This window comes from Berghia stephanieae, chromosome 5 (genome assembly GCF_034508935.2).
Source record: "Berghia stephanieae isolate SIO BIC M18660-M18661 chromosome 5, UCSD_Bste_1.3, whole genome shotgun sequence".
Lineage (NCBI taxonomy): Eukaryota > Metazoa > Mollusca > Gastropoda > Nudibranchia > Aeolidiidae > Berghia > Berghia stephanieae.
Genome location: NC_088364.1, coordinates 81,389,109 through 81,406,242, shown reverse-complemented (window position 1 = coordinate 81,406,242; position 17,134 = coordinate 81,389,109). Strand labels below are relative to the sequence as shown.

General features: G+C 33.1%; 1 protein-coding gene across 1 annotated transcript; it reads left to right on the top strand.

Annotated features, from left to right (window-relative positions):
- Positions 1–1,561: 1,561 nt before the first annotated feature.
- LOC144973707 (carboxypeptidase E-like) lies at positions 1,562–13,014 on the top strand. Its single transcript, XM_078916526.1, has 9 exons — positions 1,562–2,056; positions 2,579–2,781; positions 3,884–4,051; positions 5,262–5,425; positions 7,315–7,439; positions 8,439–8,578; positions 10,243–10,360; positions 10,712–10,962; positions 12,755–13,014. The coding sequence occupies exons 1-9, from the start codon at positions 1,696–1,698 to the stop codon at positions 12,995–12,997; spliced, it is 1,773 nt and encodes a 590-aa protein (XP_078772652.1). The 5' UTR covers positions 1,562–1,695; the 3' UTR covers positions 12,998–13,014.
- Positions 13,015–17,134: the final 4,120 nt, after the last annotated feature.

The following is a 17,134-nucleotide window of genomic DNA, read 5'->3' as shown; positions in this document are numbered from 1 at the left end:
TCAAGCTCATATGTAGATTGCATGCCCGTGAAAAGCTATTGACCCAAAGAGCAATTGATACCAGAACATGTGTTCAATTCAAAATCAGTCTCAATCTTGAAGACCATTTCAATAACCACACAGCACTAAACGATGCTACGAAATTTCACGTACATCGAGTAAAAATTGTAGACGTCCATAATGCATTCCTAAGGTCTTATACAAGTGGCTGTTTTGTTTTTGTTATTTTTGTTTCTTTTTTTTTTTTACACGGACTAAAAGGCTCATGAGAGCCTGAGTCATTATGACTATGATAAGCCAAGTGAATTCTCGGTGGCATTTGTCACTGGCTTCCCTGACTTCGGAATGGGTGCATTTACGAGGTGAAGATCGAGATGGAAAACAACGTTTCTCAGGGTGGATCTTTGAATTGGTTCTGTAACTATCACGAGGAGGAAGCAGAAGATGGCTGGGTGCGAGAAATGTCGGCGACTCTGCAACTTAGTAACAAGAGAGGAAGTGAGTAGGACAGTGCCAGAAGACAATAGAGAATGAAAATTTCGCGGCGGTGATGGGGGTTTGAACCAGCGACCTTACTGGTACGACAACTCCGCCTGACCGGGGAGAGCATGACTCTACCGTATGAGCTATCCACGATCCCCCCCCCCCCCAAAAAAAAAAAGATCGTCTCTAACCCTAGTTAATATTACAGCCTCACTATCCCCGACTACTTGAGATCGCGGGTCCAACACACACAACATCCGCGTAGTTAGTTGGCCAGCAACTAAGCTTAATAGCCAATATTCTCAACACAACAATTGAGACATTTGAGTATGCTCCGGTATTTGGGGTGAATTTTTAATTCAGAAAAGTGAGTGGAGCAGACACTTATATTGGGGAAGAGTCGGGAAGAGAGGGGCTCTAATATAGACTAGGGATAGAGACGATCTTTTTTTTTTGGGGGGGGGGGGTCGTGGATAGCTCATAAGGTAGAGTCGCGCTCTCTCCGGTCAATTGTTGGCCAACTAACTTCGCAGAGGTTTTGTGTGTTGGACCCGCGATCTCAAGTAGTCGAGAAGAGAGAGGCTCAAATAATGACTAGGGTTAGAGACGATCTTTTTGGGGGGATCGTGGGTAGCTCATACGGTAGAGTCACGCTCTCCCCTGCCAGGCGGAGTTGTCGTACCAGTAAGGTCGCGGGTCCAAACCCCCATCACCGCCGCGAAATTTTTATAATCTATTGTCTTCTGGCACATTCCTACTCACTTCATCTTTTGTGCTCCACTCACTTTTCTGTAACTTAGTGGGACCGATGATCATGTAACCACAAATGGTCAAGCTGGTAAACTACTTCTAACACCAAACTAACGATTCGCGGGGGCTGAGGAGTATACATTATACTAAAATTGATTAAATAAAAAAACAATTCGATATTTCTCAACGACATTGTTACGTTTCTAAATTGTATTCTAATTTTTTTATCAAATTTATTTTAATTTATCAGAATACTCTAACATAATAAAATATAGATAATTTAGATTTGAAAGTTTTTTTTTTTCTTAAAATAATAAACGATCCCTTTGACGTCATTTAGCTTCTCTAGCTACATCACAGGATAAATTAACATTTTATCAGTGGGACACAATAAGCTTGAAATACAAGTGCAATTCGAATTAATTACAAAAACGTTATTTAAATATTCTGACTTTGTTAAAGATGCATAATTTAAAGAGTATATTGTTAATTGCCTTGTTATTATTCTACACAACATTAGGGAAAGAGACGGAATCTCAGTCGTCGTCGTCCTCATCAGAATCGTCAGGTGGTTCCAGTTCCAGCTCAAGTTCCAGTGATGAAACATCTGGTGAAAGCTCCGAATCTTCATCCAAATTATCCGAGGAGGATTACGAATCCATTTTCCATCATCACAACCACGATGAGGTTTTAGAGATGATGAAACAGATTCACCAAATGTGTCCCAATATAACACGGCTTTACAACTTGACGGAACCGTCTGTTCAAAATAGAAGTCTGACAGTGCTAGAGATCACAGAAAATCCGGGAGTTCATAAACCTGGTAGGCCTTTCTTATGTAGAACGCATTGATTCTTTATGTAGGTTGGGTTTTTTTCCAGACTACACATTCATATATTTAAATAACATTGTTGTTTTGTTTTTTTGCACATAGAGCTGATATTCTGAGTATTGGGCGCTTCATTATGAAGTTCATATATAAATTCTTTATAATAATAAATAATAATAATATATATTATTATTATTATTATTATTATTATTATTATTATTATTATTATTATTATTGTTGTTATTATTATTATTATTATTATTATTATTATTATTATTATTATTTTATTATTATTATTATTATTATTATTATTATTATTATTATTATTATTGTTATTATTATTATTATTATTATTATTATTATTATTATTATTGTTATTATTATTATCATCATCATCTTCATCATCATCATTATTTATTATTATTATTATTATTATTATTATTATTATTATTATTATTATTATTATTATTATTACTGTCTTTGTTATTGTTATGTTGTTATCTTATATAATTTCAGGCAAGCCAGAGTTTAAATATGTAGGCAATATGCACGGAAATGAAGTTACAGGGAAGGAGATGCTCCTGTACCTCATGTTGGCTATGTGTGAAGAGTACATCAATGGTAACGACCTGGTTCGTTTTCTTGTCAAGGAGACAAGAGTCCACATTCTACCAACTATGAATCCTGATGGCTGGCAGGCGGCTTATGATTATCGTAAAGTATGTCAGGATGTTTAGATATAATGTTGATGGCTCATGTTTGAGGTCGTTGGATTAGGGGGGGGGGGGGGGGAGTTGTTGACATCAAACTGATAAAGTGCTTCATAGTAGACATGTAAAGATCTGCCACTTACACACACATATTTTTGTAGGGGCTAATTCTAATTTTTCCTCAATGTTCGGATTTTTAGCCAAAGTTTTGGAGAAAAAGTGGTAAAAATAATGTATTTTCGCTTGGAAATTGATATTTAACGCTTCACAACATCAATTCCAAACATTTTAAGATGATAATTCATAGAATAAAAATCATTAATTTTAGGTACCTCCTATACAGACTTTTTGTTTGTTGCTTGTGCCAGGTTGTCTTTTTTTTGGTAATGGGAATTTGGTTCCATACATGCCTTCTGAGATAGGAAACAAAATAAGAATTGTTAAGCAAATGGAACAAGATGAAAATGGGGCCGTTTGCTTTATAAATGGGCATAGGCCTTGTTGGTCGTGATTCAATGAAACAAGAAAAATGACAGAAATGAGTTTAACAATGATGATGATAGAGAAATAATTTTTTTTTCTTCCTGAGCCAGACACTATGGTGTCTTATTAAAAGTCCAGCAATGTTGATCATTTTTTGATCAAATGTACGCAAAGGGACCAAGATCGATCCCGGATGCAGTTGAGATTTTTTTTACCCCCCTGTCCACCCAGCAATGATTGGGTCGCTGGGTCTCTTAGATCTGTCAGAAAGTACTTTGTGGTAGACTAGCGCCCTATCCAAAGGGTAGCAAGCAATTGCTAGTTTCCATTTACTGCTATAGAAACCGGGTTAAACTCCGGTTCCATGGGCCGAATGGCTCTGAAGGACCCCACTCAAATGAGTTGTAAATGAACTCCTGGCTATAGGCAGAGACAGATTTTGTAAGAATGCCAGTATTAAAAGGTGATTAATAAGCAACTTGTATGGTATGAAATGGAAATTAGATTCCACAAGGTCTACTGGGAAAATAAATGTTCAAGCATTGCTTAGCACAGTGAATCAATTGAAATGTAGGTATTTTATAAATGTTTATATTTATATACACATTTCTTTATTTTTCATTGACAGGAACATGGCAAATCTGATTGGTTGACAGGAAGGGCTAATGCCATTAATGTGGACTTGAACAGGAACTTCCCAGACTTGAATGCCATAATATATGAAAATGAGAAAGAGCACAAAGGTCGAAACAATCATTTGATGAAGGTTGAATATGCTATCGCTAATGACAAATCGGTTAGTAGCTGCTGTGGCCTTACACTTACAATAACGATATATAATTTTTAAAGTTTTGCATCTTGAATTGATAATTTTTAAAGAAAACAACTACAAATTTTCTACCTGTGGCAGGTTTTTAAAATTTAAGTAACAAATAAAGTAAGTCAATAAAATGTTATTACTTCCCACATAACAATTCTTAAAGACACTAAACATGCAAATTCATAGGATTTATTATTGATAGTGAGCTTCAATGGATTTGAACAAAATATGGCTTGAGAGAGAGAGAGAGAGAGAGAGAGAGAGAGAGAGAGAGAGAGAGAGAGAGAGAGAGAGAGAGAGAGGAGGGAGAGAGAGAGAGAGAGAGAGAGAGAGAGAGAGAGAGAGAGAGAGAGAGAGTCAAAAACTGCAGGTAGTTTTAAGTTTGCTTTTAAGAGTTGGGGGAGGGGGGTTAACCTCTATGCATTTATCACGTGTTGAATATTATTTCTTCTTGGGAATTTAATCCTAGGTTTTCTCTAATGAAACACATCAAGCTGTCCAAAATCAAGAAAACATAAATGTTGTAAAACCTTAGTTAAAATGATACTGCAATATGGCTATTCTGTTTTGTATCCTTACCATAAAAATTGAATAGAAAAAAACATTTGAAAATGTAGAGAAGAATGAAATGAGATATGCTGCAATTGACTGATTATTCGTTAGTAGAAAAACAGATGCACACATAAAACAGTTAGGATGTTTATCGCATCATGAAGTTTGGGCTAAGGCAAACATAACTATTCCTTATGGTTGGGTTGAATGTCACTCTTACCTAATATTATATGCGGCATCTTACATTTTCAGTAAGCCTTGTGATTCATGCAAGTCTTCATTGTTAGGTCTGTAGTTATGACCATAATTAGGCTTGCTCATTAGAATGAAACTGTGTATTTTGATGAGCACTTTTGTCCAAGATATGCAAATTTGAGAAATTTTAGTAGAATATTAAAAATGAAATATAACATGACATTTGATGTTAAATTGGCAATTGTATCCTGCATCTTGAAATGAAAATAATTTTTGTTTTGAAATATGCAACAAACAAAAAATTATTCTTGGCTGAACAGAAATATTTAAAAAATGAAGTCTCATTATAGTTATTTGGCAAGTCTGCCAGATGGGATGAGATTTGAAATAAATTTTAGTTAGGTTCATCTTTAAAGTGGAAATTGTTTTCTGCTTTTAGCTACAACCTGAGACCAGGGCTGTGATGCGATGGCTGGCCAGCATTGGATTTGTGTTGTCTGCCAACCTTCACGGTGGAGACTTAGTGGCCAACTATCCTTATGACGAGACACGGTCTGGAAAACCACAGGAGTACACAGCATGTCCAGATGATCATACATTTGTGTAAGTTGTCATTCCTTATCATTATCTTTATTGTCTTTATCATCATCATCATTTTCATTATTCAGTGCTGATGGTTTTCCTTAGATACGTGGAAATCCGTGATTTTAGAGTCAGGGGAGGAATTTTCGTCTTTAAAAAATACGTTTGTCCCAATCAATGTACTGGCAGTTAGAGACTTGATGTGTGGTGATACAGGTGCAGTTTTCCACTCTCCAGAAGTTAGCTAGAGTATCAACGATAGTTTAACAACTCAATTGCTCTAAAAGTGAAGGTTAGTGCAGTAGAAATAGGGCTTAAAGACAATCATTCAAAATTTTCCTCTTTTTTTTTTTTCAATTTTGTCACCATCAGCACTGATGATTGATCCTGATTGATAAGATTGATAGTTTAGTGTTGGAATTTGTATTATATCAGACAGTGCTTGATATCAGCTGTAAAAACGAGATTTATTTTGTTTTTCAAAATGGTTAAAATTCCAAATGTACAGTGGAAGATATTTCACTCATGTTTGGTTGTTGGACTTTTAGTAGAGATGGAACTACCAATAAAAATGGAATCAAAAAATGCTGATAGTTTTAGGTTTGCTTTGAAAGTCATATTTGTAACCACCATTCATTTATCCATATTCTATCCCCTAGGTCTCTCTCTCTCACTCTCTTTTTCTCTCTCTCACTCTCTCTTTCTCACTCTCTCTCTCTCTCTTTCTCTCTCTCTCTTTCTCTCTCTCTCTCTCTCTCTCTCTCTCTCTCCCACTCTCTTTCTCTCTCTCTCTTTCTCTTACTCTCTCTCTCTCTCTCTCTCTCTCTCTTACTCTCTCTCTCTTTCTCTCTCTCTCTCTCTCTCTCTCTCTCTCTCTCTCTCTCTCTCTCTCTCTCTCTCTCTCTCTCTCTCTCTCTTGCAAATTTGTGCAGTTTATCGAACTTGAAATTGATATTGAAACTGGGGTGCAATTAATGTTTTTTGTATTTGTCACTCACAGATAATGGTATCTAATAAGAATAAGAAAAAAATTCTAGAAAGAAGAAAAAAAGGCCGAGAAACGAAATGAAAAAAACAACAACAAATAGCTTAAAATTAAAAGGAACATCATAAGGCAGACAATGGCAATACTTAGTCGAAATAAAATTGCATTTCATCATGTTTTTCCATGTTATTAGTCATTTTTGATCATTTTTAATTCTAGTGAAACCAAATTTTTTGGTCTGTTCCCACAAGATCTGGAATAAATGGGTTAGGCTGTAGAAACTAGTTGCACCGATATCGAATTGTAAGTTGGACAAAACTAGTAGCAGATCTACAAAGGCAAGGTTTAAAGATGTAAATGTGTAAGGATGGCAGTCTAAATAGTTCACATTGATGACGAGAATTCATTTATATCAGGAACACAAAAAAAAAAAGAATACACACTTCCATTCTCCCCCCTCCAATTCCCACATGTTGTAATGATGTTATGGAAGGATTTTTGTTTCAACTTTTTGAGTTGTTATTTTTCCTAATCTGCATTGACCCCCTCTGTATAGTGTTGTCAAAATTGTATTATAAAACAGTTATTAGTATAAGTACATTCTCAAAACTCCTGTGTTGTCGACCTTATTGATTTTATAATAATAGTAATAATAATGCTGCAAACTTATATAGCGCTATAACTCTGAGACACCAGACTCTAAACGCTTTAAATTACAAATTACTTTGGCTGAAACATACTCATTCACACACACAAACATACACACACACACAACACAAACCAGACAGACCTTTCTTGTTTCTCATACCATCTACTAAAGACGAAACAGATATGTTTTAAGCAAACGTTTAAAAATAGACAAAGATTCTTTTTTTCACGAATGCTCTGTGATAATGGTTGTTTTTGAAATGTTCTTTCTATCCAGTGCTCTGGCCAAGTCGTATGCCTTAGCTCATCGCACCATGGCTGATCCTGAACGCATTCCTTGTGACAAAGATGGTGACAACAAACCAATTACCAATGGGGGCTTGTGGTACTCTGTGGCTAAAGGTGAAATTTGAATGGATTGAAGTTATTGTTATGCGCCAAGAGCTGTAAAGTATAGAGGATTGGGCGCAATATAAATAAATTTCATTAATATTATTATAAAGGTGAGATCAGTAAAAAGTGAGCTTTTTTAATATTGAGCTTTTATATAGCGCAATATCCACTAAACATGCTCAAAGCGCTTTACGTAGGGTCCTGGGCCAACAGCAACATTTAACATGTAGGACAGGACATGACCCCTGTTAGGCAATATTAGATTTTTTTTTTCGGACAGAGACAATGCTGTTAAAGGCCAGATACTCATTTTACACCTGAGTGCGGTGAAGAGAATGTGAGTAAAGAGCCTTTTCCAAGGACTTAACTATGCGTTGAGCGAGGCTTGAACCTAGGACCTTTCATTCTGAAAGCATCTGTCATACCACTAGACCACATAGCTGCACAGTAGTAGAATGAGTGGTTTTGAGTCACTTGAGATGGATCATGCATGTTATGCGTGATAGGAAGTCAGGTTAAAGTAGAATGTCAAGCAACCCTTGCGTGATGCAATTTAGATATCTATAACTCCTTTTCTTTCATGCAGTAGGTGCGTTTGTTGTCTCCAATCGATAGCCCATTCATTTATGTGTATGTCCTTTTTTGTATTTAAAGTTTAAAAGTTGGACTGGGAACTTGGCAAATGGCGCACTTCCTTTTCTCATTGTTTAATTTTTTTCAAAATCACATGATACCACACAACGGGGTTACCACTTTGGATTTGGATATGTCAAACTTTAAAAAGTTAGCATTTTTTAAGCCATTTGTCTTGGAAAAATTACGTTTGAAATTTTGTCATATTTTTTTGTGTGCATATTATGAGATTATCAAAATTCCTGCAGTGATCTTTCTTTAAAAAAAAATTTTTTTAAATGAAATATATGTTTTAGCTCCGACAATAGTGTGTTTGTATTTGTGTGTGTTTATTCCTTTTCATATTCCTTGATTTTTTAACTGTTTTGAATTCAGGTATGCAGGATTACAACTACTTGAACACAAATTGTTTTGAAATCACCCTTGAGTTGGGTTGTGACAAATTCCCCCTTGAATCAGAGCTTGAACAGTATTGGGTCGACAACGTTGGAGCTCTCTTCAACTACATGCTGCAAGTGAGTCTTTTGTGAGGTTTTATTAATAATTTCAGACTTTATTCCAAGTGATATTAATAAAATTCCTGGTATGCGTTCCAGTATGTCCCCATGCTTGCAATACTGGTAAATTTGTTCGTACCGAGAAATGCTAATATCCCCTGGACCAATTAATCTTGATTGTCGCAATTTATCGGGAATTAGAAAAGAGATATCCAGATTGTCTGATTTGATGAAAATCAAAAGGAACAAAGAATATTTTGGGCTGAAATCCATCCTCTGCTTTAATTGAATCAAATGCGTTTGAGCAGCATGATATTTGCTATTTGCCTCTCTTTCATAATTGAGGATTTAAAAATAAATTTGATGTTGATATTGATATATTGTGACCTGAAACTTAAACTTGAGCTAGAAAAGTTATAGTGCAAAAATAGAAATTAAAGTTAGATATATTTATTTGATTGATAATAAAATGATTAAAGATATTGTGCCAGATAAAGCATCTGCCAAAGTTCAAGTGTTGGGAAAGGCAGATTTATATTGTTTATTTGTTTTGTTTGTTTTTTGTTGTTGTTTTTAGTTTTTAATTTAAAGAGATGACCTTCCTGTCTTGGCTTTAACTCGCATATAATTCAACTTTTTCAAATTTTAAAAACTTTGCACCAAGCTGGCCTCCCAGTCTTTTAGTTTTTTTTCTTTTTTTTTTTTATGTTATAAATTATGAGTTTTAATTTAAATCTTTACAGGTAGGTTTCAATTTCTCTTTGATTTGGTATTTTATATTTTCCCATTTTCACAATCAGAGCAATCATTTCTTTCATGATGAAAGTGGTAAGGTCTTCAGATAAAACTAGATGAAAAGTGGGAGATAGTACGATTCGGTGGGGTTCCTGCCCTCCCATAGTGGGCAGGGAGGTACTTGCTGTCTTCTATCCCCCTATATCTGTTTTCCATTTGCTTTCTGTTTTTGTCTTGGAATAAGATTACTTAGCTTTGTCCTTACCCTGACCCGGAGTCCTTGGCTAGGAGGGAAAGAGTTGAAAGTATAGTTATAGTTTAGAGAGATGATATTTTTTTCCCTTGTAAATCATCTCTCTCTTATGTACTGTTATTTTTTTTTATTTTAAACATATGATTTGTAAACATTTGAGTCTAGTGTCTGGGTGAGACTTTTAGGTGATCTCAAACTTAAGTACACTGATAGTGTGCTCTTGGAATCTACATCTATTACCTATTTCAACCATTTCCCCTATGTCTTACTTTTTCCTTAAGTCCTTTTAATTGTACATCTGGAATGTTTTAACTATCCAATTTTCTTCATTTTTACTGGCGCTGATATGACCTAAATGTGTTGCAAGCGTCTTAAAACCCTTAAAAACAAAACAAACAAATATAGTATGATTCAAATAAGATTCAGCTCAGTCTAGACCAGCAATGCAGGTGATATTTTCCAATGGAGAAAAGAACCCAACTGAAACAACAGGTGCCAAGATAAGCATTTTTGATAATTAAAATAGATCGCAATGTCATGTAGAAACAATGTTGCACTCAACCCTTATAAAATAGTTATCATCACACTGTTGAAAGATTCATAATTATCGTATTTTTCAGTTCTGGCTTCAAAGGAATGAGTGTTTGTTGTTTGTCACCTTGCTATATATATTTTTTTCCTTTTTTGAATCAAGGCCCACAGTGGTGTCAAGGGTTTTGTAACCTCCAAGAGTGGAGAGCCGATTGCAAATGCAGCAATTAAAGTGACCAACCTGGCAACAGGTCTCCCTATTGATCATGACATTCTATCATGTAAGTTATTTTAGAGAGTGACTGAAAAAAAAAAAAAAGTTTTTGTCAAAAGCCTATGTGAATGTTGTGTTTTTCTTAAAGCTTAATTATTTCATGTAAAATATTCTTGATGAACACATTAGATGGAGATCGGTGTACTATTAAATTAAATTGTCATTATAACCCAAGATTGTCACAAACGTTATAAAATTGTCAAAATCAAACTCATTTACAGATTTATTAAGAATATTGATTTTTGGAAACCCCGCTGTAATTATTAACAGTCTCATCTTATTTTTCTGATACAGTTCTTATATTTCCATATAACTTTAAATTCTGTTTTTTTTCTTTCTGTTTCTAATTCGGTACTAGTGGAGGATGGTGACTACTTCCGACTTCTTGGAAATGGTTATTACTTCATCACCGCTGATGCACCAGGTTTTCACCAAAAAGGTCACTGCCTTCGTGTCAGGAATAATCTGCAAATCGGCGAGACAAAAGATGAGCTTCATCCAGCTCCTATTGTCAACTTTGTTCTGACCCCCGACAATGAAGAGAAGGAAGTCATGAGTGATGAAGATACAGCTATCTGTCAAGAATTGGTCGATGAAATCGAAGAACAGGTAGGGGTGATAGAATAGAAGGTTAATTATTTTTTCCTTTTCTCATTTTGGACTGTCTGTATGGAACACCATTCCACAGAGCATCCCAGAATCCGAGTCATTGTCTGTTTTCAAGAAATCCTTAAAAACATTTCTTTTTTGATGTCATGTACTTTCTATGTTGTTTTGTGTTGATGTAATTTAAAGCGCTAAGAGCCTCATTGTTGAGGATACCGTGCGCTCTATAAGAGTTTATTATTATTATTATTATTATTATTATTATTATTATTATTATTATTATTATTATTATTATTATTATTATTATTATTATTATTATTATTATTATTATCATTTCCCTTGTTTTTGTTTTTGTCAAATATCAACCATATTGGTCAATGCAGCTCCTGTGGATCTAAATTAAAAGACAACATCATATCTTATTAGATATAGATTTAAACAAAAACATGTTAGAGCATTAGAAATCTCTCAAAATGTTGGATGAAACCAGATTAATGCTGCTATTAAAATTGGTTCGACTACAGGTCAAATGGTGTATCCTATTTAATCATATATCCAGGATTTTTCGGTGGTAACTCAGTTTTCCTTCTTCTTTTTCTTCTCATTTGCTTTCGATATCCCTGATAACTCATCAGGCCTTTAGGTAATGCATTTCCTTGTAGGTACTCATTCTACTGTTTACTTACTTACTTGAGCTTTAATAATATAACACAATATCCACTTAATGTGCTCAAAGCGCTTTATAAGGGTCCTTGACCAACAGCAGCATGTAACATATAGAACAAGACATGATGCCTGTTAGGCGATATTACAATTTATTTCCGACAGAGACAACGCTGTTGACGACCAGGTACTCATTTTACACCTGAGTACAGTGAGAGAATGTGAGTAAAGAGCCTTTTCCAAGGACTCAACTATGCGCAGAGCGAGGTTCGACCTCAGGACCTTCAGATCCGAAAGCGAGTGTCATACCACTGGACCACATAGCCACACAAATCTAGCTTTCTAGACAAACACAATCCAAATGTCAGCTTGATTGGTCTTGTTTTAGTCTCCATTTTAGGACATGACTCATACTTTCAGTGTGCAAGTTCCCATTCTTATTCGGTCCACTTGTCTTTCAACCAGTCAGTCACCAGTCTCTATTGTTTCATTCATGACTAAGGTATTTCATATTTCGTCCCAATTCTTTTTTTCTCAAGATATTTATATCAACTCTCTTTTCAAATATGTGCCGTGACAGCTCTGTAAAAAATATTAAGTCACTTTTGATTGGATGCTTTCCTTTTCCAGACTTACCACCATTATAATTATCATTATTATTATTATTATCATTATTATTATTATTATTATTATTATTATTATTATTATTGTTATTATTATTATTATTATTATTATTATTATTATTATTATTATTATTATTATTATTATTAATATTATTGTTATTATTATTATTATTATTATTATTATTATTATTATTATTATTATTATTATTATTATTATTATTATTATTATTATTATTATTATTATTATTATTGTTATTATTATTATTATTATTATTATCATTATTACTATTATTATTGTTATTATTATTATTATTATTATTATTATTATTATTATTATTATTATTGCTGTTATTATTACTGTTATTATCATTATTATTTTCATTGTTTGCCTTGCTTTATTATTGATTTTACTAATTTGATTTGTTGATGAAAATATATTCTTGTATGAGCTACATTGGCAATTGCCTAAAATAAACGTTTTTGAACTTTGAACTTTGAACCTTTTCCAGACTGAAATTGATGACCGTGATCTGCTGGTGTCAGTCCTGTCCTACCTGGAGCCTGGGTACAAGTGGTCTTATTACTCCCAACACAAAACAGTCCTTGAGCTTTACTACTACCTGGTGGAAGCACTGCAGAGGTTGGAGGCCTCCGACATGAGGGCTGTGCTTAAGAAACTGCCAAGAGCAGTGCAAGAACAGCTGGAGCTTGTCATTCTAGCAGACGCCAACAAGAACCGCAATTCAGATTAAATTTAATCAAATAAAAATGAAATCTTTTGTACTATTGTACGCAAACAAAACAAACAAAGACTATTCTACAACTAAAACAGGGTTTTGTGCAACAAATCAAATTGGTCTCTTTATTTTTAATGGGACCAAAATTGTTCATTGTAATTCATATCAGATCTCATTGAAACCATTTCCATTGGAATTTCAATAATTTTTCTCATATCAATGAACATCGAAATTTCAAGGCAGAAGCTAAGTTAAAATCCAAAATTAATCCAAAACGAATCATTTTCAAATAAATAATTCATCTTTGTATCATATTATATCTAGTCTCTACCAAACGCAGACAATTATGAACAGACTTTTGACTTAGTTGGTAAAATACAATATTGATATTCCATCAAGATCTCATACTATAGTTCTGTAGTTTTTATTCTTGTTTTTGCATGAACAAGATACAAAATTCCAAATAAGTTTCAGAACTGTGATGTAAGCTTTAATTTACTTTATTATGCCTAATGGTGGCCTCCAACTCCAACAACCTTAGACAAAAAATGAAATTTTTAAAAAGACCATACATGACTTTATCGCGGTTTTGATTTTTAATTTTAATTCTTGATAATAATTTTAGCTTTTGATTGAAATTAAAAGTAAAAGATGGAACGAAATAGATTTTCTGTATCCCCCAAATTTAACTGACTTTCTGCATCACCAAATAATAATTATCACACCATTGGAGCTACCATTAGGCATAAAAGATCTGAGTATATTTATACGTATAAATCAATACGATTCATAACTGAGTTGATAGAGTGTGTACATGTCACACCAGGGGCCAAATTTAAATTCCAACTTCAATTGCCTTTTAGGCTCTTTTAACATAAGTTTATTCTCATCCTTTTAATCGTGGCTGTGATCTATTTTTGGTTTTATGTACGAGTTAATGTCACCATGACCATAATCATTATAAAAACATTCCTTTTTTTGTTTTTGTTTGTATTTTTTAAACAAATGTTTTACAATACTTATCAAGACATAGAAATATTTATGTTCGTGATGATTTTATCCCATATGGAGTATGTATGAAGTAGGAGACAACTAGTTTTAGTTTTCTAGTAAATGCACCTTTGACGTCTCAGATTTGAGATGTTTGTCACAAGTTGGAAATCTTAATGGATCAATATTTGAATTATAAGATTTTGTACCAATTTTTTTTTTAAATTGTTTTATCGGAGTATGGCACCAGAGGCAAAATTTGGTACAGCAACAGCAACAGAATAAACAAAACAAAACACACATACACAAAAAAAAAAAGAAAAACAACAAAAAGAAACTCCCAAAAAACAATCAATTTGTAAGTAAAAAACATGGACTCCTAACAAGGCTGACCAATACAAGTTTATCTAGTTTTAAAACATGCCTATTCTCAATTGGAAAATTGGTTCCAATGAAAAATCCCTGGAAATGTTGTATTTTAGCTTGATGCCAGGATTTTTCAAAAAGCATCGCATAGAAAATTAAAATTGTCTATAATTTAATTTATAACTCTGACATACTAGTGTACAAGTCATAAGACTTAACCAAATTGCTCCATATGCGGAAAGTTATTTGCACCAATGTTCTTATTCCTTATTTTATATATATTCACTATTTCAATAGAAGATTCGAGAACTCTTTCATATTTATTAATAAAAGAGTTTAAATCATGATTGTCAAGCCATTATATTTGATTACGCATGTCTGATTTGTTGATTGAAGCCCAAAATTTGATTTGCATTTTATTTGTTGAATTGATTCAGTATTGATATTCAATTTTTTAATGTTTTTTTTATTCTTTGTTGAATCACGACTTGAGGTTATAATTTTATTTTTCACACGTCGCCGCATTCCTATTGAGTTATGATGGACGCAATCTAGTCTCAATCAAATAGAAATCCTATCAACTGCATTTAGGTTGGAATTTTATATAAATATACACATAATATTAAGAGTCATTTATTTCTTTTCATATCAAGATAATCATCATCATCATCATGTCATCCTCATTGCTTGACTTGCTTGTGTATTTTCACATACCCTTGGAATGTTAATTTGCACGTTTGTCATTGCCAAAATATATCTCACTTTATCATGCAATCACTTTTAGAAAAAGGTTTTTCTATGTCAAGCTATTTTATGATTTCCTATTCCGAACTTTTGTTCAGAACAAAAATTCCAAATTTTATATACCATTTTTGTTTTACAAAATGTCTTGGGTGGAAACATGTGGGTAAAAAAGTATTCCATTTGCATCCATCTACCTTAACTTAAAAACAAAGCTTACTTAAAGAAAAATACTTGAAAATATCATCTGTAAAATTTTCAAGTGCAAGTACTTAATCTTCAGTACAGGAACCCTGGATTTTTTATTTTTTAAATATTATTTTTACTTGCACACACATACACTCTCTCTCTACTCTCTCTCTACTCTCTCTCTCACACACACAACCATTTTAGATTTTTAGTTTGCACCAGTGCCAGCTCCCAAAGTTATCTGTGAACCCGTTAGATTATATTGACATACGTTTTAACCATGGCTGGTGTCTGGTGTGAAGATAATACAGCTGTTACTGTTAGGGTTTATATTCCCACCTTTCTTCATTGCCATCATCAACACAAAAATACCTCTACTTAACATTACAGTGCAACCTGAATACAAAGAACTACACTAATAAACTACTACTACTTATAAGCAGTGCAAGTGGTGCCAAGAGCTCATCAACCGTTTGGATAGCAAATAAAACTGGTGTGAAACACAAACTTTTTGCTCTTGGCAATTTTAATTTTAATTTTGTGTCTGAGTTGCACTGTTTAGTTTAATAATTAAAAAATAATTATAGTTGCACTGTACTACCGGTTTATTTAATCTACACAATATTGTATTTATGGCTACTTACAACCACTAGTCTACAATGGACAGTCATACCATTATTATTATTATTATTATTACTATTATTATTATTATTATTATTATTACTATTATGATTATTATTATTATTATTATTATTACTATAATTATTATTATTGTTATTATTATTATTATTATTGTTATTATTATTATTGTTATTACTATTGTTGTTATTACTATTATTATTATTGTTATTATTATTATTATTATTATTATTATTACTATTACTATTATTATTGTTATTACCATTATTATTACCGTTAGTATTGCTGTTGTTGTTATTGTTGTTGTTTTTGTCATGATTACCATGCAAGCACCTGAATTGGAACAGTGCCATCTTAAGGAAACAAATTATCTAGGCTATTCCAACTCAATCCAATATTATGTTCTTGAGTACTCAACGAATTGTTTCAAATGTTAACACAAGTGGTCAACGCTGTTCAAAGATACAATATACAGCTTGTATGGAACTCTAGATAAGCGCAATTTCATCTCACATATTCTTTTGATGGGAATTTGGTACAAGAAATGCTCAAAGTTTAAGACAGCTCTTTTTCTTACATCAATTTTTCTAAATTATCTTGTCCATACGTTATACAAGTATAAATCTCTGATAAGATGGTTATGATACAATTCCAGATGTGTTGCAAGCGCCATAAAACCTTTAAAAATATTAAACATGAAGTTTCCTCGAATGTTATGGAATAATAATTTCCTTTTTGTTCCGATTTATCCGGCACTATAGTAATTAAACCTCAGATTTTTGTCTTACCCTAAAAGATTGTCTAAGGAATGGACAAAATAATTATGAAGACATTAATTAAATTGCCCCTAAATGAAAAACACGTGATATTTTCCCACCCATCGATTTTGTATAATACGGAAAGAATTTTGCCCCAGAATATAGCTGTTCCAATTTCCATCTTGCAATGGAATATATTTTAAGTGTCTCTTTGGAGAGAAAAAATCTGAAATCTCACGATCTCACACAAGGTTTTGAAATGATGATAAAATGAAAACCTTGGCCTCATTTTATTTTTATTTCCTGACTTGGAGTCATCCACAGGCCTTCCAACTGGTTCAAAAAACATTTTAAAAACAATTTTATAAAATTTTTATTGAAATTGATAGGAGCTTCTCATTGAATATGATTCAATCAGATGACACCAAATTACCGTGCACCACCTTTACAGTTTTTCCTTTGAAGCTGA